Consider the following 7078-nt stretch of genomic DNA (forward strand, 5'->3'; position numbering starts at 1 on the left):
AAAGAAAATGATGATGGTGGCATATGTGCAAAGGTGCTCGACACACTGGATGAATGTAGGGATTGTGATAAGAGATGTAAGAGCCCCCAATAAAAGTATTTTTTTTAATGTTTAGAAAATAATGATGGAAACATATGTACAGATATGGTTGATAAAATTGATATATGGATTGTTCTGAGAGCTGTAAGAGCCCCCAATAAAATGATCTTAAAAACAAAACAAAAACCAGTGAAAACGAGGGAGAGTCCTGCACAAATTTAAGTACGTATATTTGTAGAGTCATTATAGGCTTATGTGAAACCTGGTTACATATCTAGCCAAATTGCTGGCATGATCACCAGAGAGCTATACAGTTTTAGGGCCGATAGGTTTCTAGCTTTAATTTTTAAAATGAAAATCTGTAGACATTAGGAAAATTTTGGAAGGCTTCCGGACCGATTGGGTTTTGCATTATCTAGTCAGTCGCGGCGTGCGACAGAGCAGTGCATGCCGAGCAGCTCCTTTTCCTGAAAACCTGCCTTTGTTGCTGCTGTTCGCATTCGCCGCCCTCGGGTTACATCGGTTCTGACTCAGGGCACCCCCGTGCATGCAGAGTACATGGCTCCATGGGGTTCTCAAGGATGGGGCCTCAAGGGGGACCACAAAGCCTCTTGGCTTGAGTGCCTCTGCATGGAGCCTCACTGCCAGCTCTTTCGCTTGTAGTCAAATGCCAGGGATCCTCACAGTGACATCAGTCCCTTTTAAATAGCCTCAAATATAAACACAGAAGGAGCAAAGACAGCATGCAAAATACAAAGAGAGGCAGCAAAGAGAGACGCCGGTTAGGCATCGCTGTAAAGTGTGGGGCAGAATGAGAGGGGTGAGCTGGGGTCACCTGGGGAGGTGGCAAGGTGACAACTGGCTTCACCCAGGAGGAAGAGCAGACTTCACCTTGTAGTGACTGACGGCATGTTCAATGGTCAGCTCTTGATGAGGTTGGTGCTCCGGGGACTCCCTGCACTTCTCGCACAGAAGGAGGCTGCTCCCTTCACAGAAAAATCTCACCCGCTCCTGGTGAGTCTGGCAGATGTAGCCTTCTCCCAGCACCTTCTCAGAACAGGGGGTCCGGCAGACAGGGCAGGTGGCCGAGCTCTTGAGGTGGGAGGCCAAGCACTCTCCGCAGAAGACGTGTCCACAGTTGGTGACCACAGGCCCCTTCTCCCAGCAAATGGAGCAGAGCCCTTCCTTCCTGCTCTTCTGCAAAGGAACCAGGCCTCCGTCTCACCACACAGCCTCCTACCGGCAGACCTTCCTGCCCTCCTGGGGCCTTGGAAGGCTGCCACACCAGCCCCAGAGAGGACCACTCAAGCCGAGGGAGACAGCCCTGGAGCAGTCAAGAGGGTATAACTCAGCCCTCTCGTATCAGGTAAAGTCCTGCTATTCATTGATGGGTCATTAGCATGGACCATCCAAACCCTGATGCTACACAAGTTTCAGAAATAGCTCATCAGCTTTGGAATACACTCCCCATTTCCTCTTATTCGCTAAACAGGGAATGACTTTGCATTTTATGAAAATGATTCAAGAACCAGTGGTGTTTTCTTGTCAGCGTTTTCTGTGAATATTTGTGCCGCTTATAATTCACGGGCCAGAGTAGCATGGCCCAAACCAGAGTATCACACTCATACGAGTTGAAAGCCTCCTTTGGTGTACTCTCTGTTGAGATGATTTGGCGGGAGTTCAGAATGTCCTCTCCCGAACTGGGATACTGGACGGCTGGTGGTCACACTCTGAGAATTTGGCTAATTGCTGCCAATGATCACTACCAACCATTTGCATCAATGTCTCTGGCAACTAGTCTTCCCTCCAACTAGCTTCTGTTCCAGGCCCTCACGGATTCCACGAGAGGGAAGAGTCGAGAGAACAGGACACAGAGCCAACCAGAGATATGTGTACAGGATGACATCATCTTGTTCTTTCCTTTCAAGCCACTTTCAAAGATGACCGAGCCCCCCCAAAAAGAAATTACCCACCTACTTCCCTTGAAGACTGTGCAGTTACTCCCAAGCCATCATCCCACCCCTATACCTCTTGTCTGGTTTCCCCATGGAAGCTCATTGAGTCTCCTACCTCCATTTCTCCTGCTACAGTTTCACGTCATTTTCTTGGGCTTCAGACCAAGGAAAATGGCCATCAGGTGAATAGCTCTTCTAAATCATGCCAATCATAATTGCTCAGCTGTCAGTGATATACTAAGGGGGCAGGTGAAGAGCCCCACCTCCTTGGAGAAGCACCGAATAAGCAGGAAAATGAAACTCTCTAAGACCGGACTGATTCAAGGGAGCTGGAGGGTGAGGTGGACTTCGGTTAGAGCAGGGTGTGGCTCGTTTGTTCACCGGGAGGAGGAGAACTTTGCTATCAATCTGAGAGATGAGTCACTGAATGAAGACCCCTGGAGCCCCAGCTTACAGACCCTCCTCGACCCAGGTAGCATAGAGTCAGAACCTCAGCATCCACTCATGAAGCTGAAATGGCCTCTGTCCACCCCTCTGCTCTCCAACACCTGTCTGGTCAGGCTGCGCGCCTCACAAATTCTAGTTCAGTCCACAGGAAGTATGGGAGCCAATTGAAGTTTTCAAAGCTCAGAAGCTCTTGTTGAAAACTTGACCCCCTAAGCTCCCCCTTTAATCCCACGTTACCACTGTCTGGTGTGGAGTGCCACTGAAGCATGGCTTCCTTTGGAGCCACTGTCTCCTGATTGCTTCTCAAAGGAGACAGGTCAGTTTTCTCCATCCCTAGAATTTCAAGGGAACCAGTGGCGTGGCTACCTTGCTAACTTCAAGGGGTACTCCCTGCCCGTGACTGACCCAAGAGCTTAAAACATGCCTGTCTGTGGGTACTCTTTGTTGCCCACCCTCTATCTCTTATGGGGCCCTGCTGGTGTAGTGGTTATGTGTTGGGCTGTTATCCACGTGGTTGGCAGTTTGAAACCACCAGCAGCTCTGTCAGAGAGAGACTGGGCTTTCTACTCCCGTAACCAGTCACGGTCTTGGAAACCCGCAGGGGTTGCGATGAGTCAGCATGGACTCGATGGCAGTGACTTTTTATCTGTTTCTTGTCCTTGGTTCTCCACAAGGTCATCCTCCTTCTTCATGGAAGCCGAAGGTGCCAAGAGCAGAAACATCTCCCTCTCCTGTGCTCTGCTGTCTTCATGGCGGTTCTAAGGACGGCGTAGAATCCAACACATCTCGTGACCTTTGCTCTTGCCATCTAGCCCAGTTGGCCCTCTCTGGGTCTGGTCAGAATCCAGGTTTCATCACCTAAGATCACAAATCCAGACACACTCACTCACACACGCACACACACTCACATCTCCCCAAACTACTCGGCCTCATCTGCTCTTCAACCACTAGCCTTTGACATCTTTACATCATACGTTTCTGTTAGGTTGTGCAGGATAACATGAGGAATCGAAATGTAGAGAGAGGAGGTAACCAGCCCAAGGCCACAGAAGAGTAAACATGTGGCCAGGAGTCAGATATGGACATCTATCATCCTCGCTTCCATGCTTCCAAAAACCAAACCAGACTCACTGCTGTCGGGTTAACTCAACTCGTAGTGACTCTACAGGACAAGGTAGAACTGCCCGGGATGTCTGAGACTGTGACTCTTGATGAGAGTAGAAAAGCCCATGCGTCTCCCAAGGAGTGCCTGGTATTTCGACCTGACGACGTTCCGTTTTGCAGCCCAACGTGTAACCACTCTGCCACCAGGGCTCCTTAGCATCCATGCTTTAATAACCACAAAATATCATCTTACTTCACTTCTTTCCTTGTCCCTAGAAAAATTCACTGAGGATGTGTTGAAAGGACAGCTGGGGGGATGGATAGACAGGATTGCACCGCTTCAGAACACAGACTCTAGACGTAAGTTCTACTGAAGTTATTAAAGTACTTTTCTTTATTTTCCCCCACCTGGCCTTTGAGCAACTTGCAATCAGAGACCATTGCTAAAGAATGATCCATTTAAAAAACAACCAGTCACTGCCGTCAAGTTGATCCTGACTCATAATGACCCTATAGGATAGAATAAGGCCTCTGCTTAGGGTGTCTGGAACTGTAAATCCTTTTGGGAGCAGACAGCCTGACTTTTCTCCATTATACTTCTGACCTTTTGGTTAGCAGCCCAATGCCTAAGCCACAGCGCCACCAGGGTCCCTTAACCCAAACATGAAAGCAACAACCCCAAACTCACTACCATCGAGTCGACCCTACAGAACAGGGTAGCACTGCTGTGGGGAGACAGGAACTCTCATCCAGTGCTGGTGGACCTGTAGGTATGTACAGCCACAATGTAAATCGATTTAGTGATTTCTAAAACAGATGGAAATTGAGCTACCATATGACTCAGCAATCCCCCTACTGGGCATATACCCAGAAGAGGCAAGAAACAAATCATGGCCAGACATCTGTGCTCCAATGTTCATTACGGCACAGTTCCCAATTGTAAGGAGTGGGAAGCAACCCGAATTTCCATCAACTGATGAGTGGATTAAAAAGCTGTGGTTCGACTCACTGACTCACCCTCTCACTCACTCTATCACTCTCTCACTCACTCACTCTCTCACACTCTCACTCACTCACTCTCTCATACTCTCACTTACTCACTCTCTCACTCACTGACTCACTCTCTCACTCTGTAATTCACAGAAGAAAAAAAATAAATTAAAAAAAAAAGCTGTGGTTCATGTATGGATTGTGATAAGAGTTGTATGAGCCCCTAATAAAATGATTTTTTTAAAAAGAAGATAAAATACAAAAAAAAAAGCTGTGGTTCATACATACAATGGAGTACTATGCATCGCTAAAAAGCAGAGATGAATGTATGAAGCACATCGCTGCATGGGAAGAACTGGAGGAAATCATCCTAAGCGAAGTAAGTCAAGCACAAAAGGACAAGTACAGCATGAGTCCGCTGAGGTAAGCTTTAAAAAATAAAATGCAAAAAGGGCTTAGGGAAAAAGCTAGCATATACAAACATTCCTGGGGTGAGGACCAGGTAGTATGGCAATGTACTAGTCTGGGTACTTTGGAGAAACAAATCCACGGCGACTCATGTATAAGAGAGAGTTTTATGTAAAGAAAAGGTGCATCACCAAAACATCCCAACCCAATGCTGCCCAAGCCCACAAGTCCAACAGTAACCCATTAACCCAACACCAGTCCACAAAGTCCTCCACCTCACAAAACAGAGGCAATGATGCCGACTGCAGGAGGAAAGCTGAGTCCGTGAACGTGTAAGCATCTCAGCACTGGCAAGGGTCTCCACACGGCTGCTCCAGCACCCAGGGCTGCATCGGGATAGATCCATGCGGCTTCTCCTTGGGGATGTCTTGGAGGAAGTCAATCTTGCAAACTGAAGCAGGGAACTGCTAAGGCAGCTGCACCCGATACAACCATCACAAAACAAGAGACCCGAGAACTAGAAAGGCGAGGCTTCACCACCCATTTATCCCTCCGCCTTTCAACCAGCACCACATGTGATTATCGGCCAGGCTGGCACAATTAACTAACTCATATGGCAAGGGCCAAACCAAATTCAGGGATACATATGGTATCCAACTAAAAAGGGGTGAGGGAGGGAAAGAAAAGAAATGGGTAGCGGGGGCACAGGGCACTAACCCATACAAGGGGAGGTTGTTTATATCTCCACAGGGAAAGAGGGACCAGACTTCAACCCAGTACTCCAAGATGTGAATGCAACATTCCAGCATGGAGTAGGGAACTAGCGGAGAGATCTGAGGGGCCAGCCCCAATCCCAACTACCTGGACACCTGCCCCTCTTCACAGAAGAATTTATTTCAGAGGACAGCACTGAATCTGCAGCTCAGGGAGAGGGACATGTCTGATCAGAGAACACAGGAGCAAATGAAGGAGGAGGAAGAGAGAGTGGAGCATGTCCTGCCCCACCAAGCCTTGAGGATGATATTCCCGCTCAGAGCAGCCAATCCACAGAGAAAACCATATGGCCGGCCCCACTATGAGACATGACATCCCTCACGGACCTATAGCCCTACAGGGGACAACACTGGAGACACAGGGTGGGAATTCCACCCAATCTGATTCCACCACACCGAGGCAAAATACTAAGGGCCTGCAACAGAAAAGCAAGGGGAACAGAGACACGAAGTTCCCAGGGAATACCAAAACTGGAGTTTGGAGCCAGGGCTTGGCCCCCCCATCACACTCAACCGGAAAACACTCCTAAAGGCCAACAAACAGTCCTTGAACTAACTACAAGCTTTTCTTTCTTGTTGTGTTTTGTTTTGGTTTTTGTCATTGGCTTGTTGTTGTTTTGTTTTCTTTTGTTGCTTGGTTTTGCTCTGTCTTGTTTTTGTGCATGTTATTATCGCTGCAAGTCTGTCTAAATAAGATAGGCTGGATGAACATTCTGGAGGAGAAAACAATGAGACCAACAGTTCCGGGGGGACATGGGAGAGGGGGAGGTGGGAGAAAGGAAGTGGTGTTAACAAACCCAGGGACAAGGGAAAAACAAGTGATCCAAATTGGTGGTGAGGACGGTATAGGAAGCCTGGTAGGGAATGACCAAGGGTAATGTAACCAAGAGGAATTACTGAAATCCAAATGAAGGCTGAACATGATAGTGGGACAAGAGGAAAGTAACAGGAAAGAGAGGAAAGAGCTAGGAGGCAAAGGGCATAGATAGGGGTCTAAATAAAGGCATGTACATATATAAATACATTTATATATGAGGATGTGGAAATAGATCTATTTGCATATATTTTTGGTTTAATATTAACGTAGCATATGGACATTGGGTCTCCACTCAAGTACTCCCTCAATGCAAGAATACTTTGTTCTATTAAACTGGCATTCCATGATGCTCACCTTCCAGACATAATAGCTGAAGACAAATGGGTGCAAAAGCAAATGTGGTGAAGAAAGCTGATGGTGTCCAGCTATCAAAAGATATAGCATCTGCGGTCTTAAAGGCTTGAAGGTAAACAAGCGGCCATCTAACTGAGAAGCAACAAAGCCCACATGGAAGAAGCACACCAGCCTATGTGATCATGAGGTGT

General features: G+C 47.6%; 1 protein-coding gene across 1 annotated transcript in view; it reads right to left on the minus strand.

Moving 5' to 3' along the window:
- The window catches only part of TRIM40 (tripartite motif containing 40), a 15534-nt gene extending 12825 nt beyond the window's left edge, over window positions 1-2709 (minus strand). The window contains 2 exon segments of the mRNA XM_013008482.1: window positions 931-1253; window positions 2679-2709. Coding sequence (XP_012863936.1) covers window positions 931-1253; window positions 2679-2709 — 354 coding nt within the window.
- Window positions 2710-7078: the final 4369 nt, after the last annotated feature.

Source organism: Echinops telfairi, unplaced genomic scaffold (assembly GCF_000313985.2).
Source record: "Echinops telfairi isolate 266 unplaced genomic scaffold, ASM31398v2 ScPeMD7_7453;HRSCAF=8491, whole genome shotgun sequence".
Classification (NCBI taxonomy): Eukaryota; Metazoa; Chordata; class Mammalia; order Afrosoricida; family Tenrecidae; genus Echinops; species Echinops telfairi.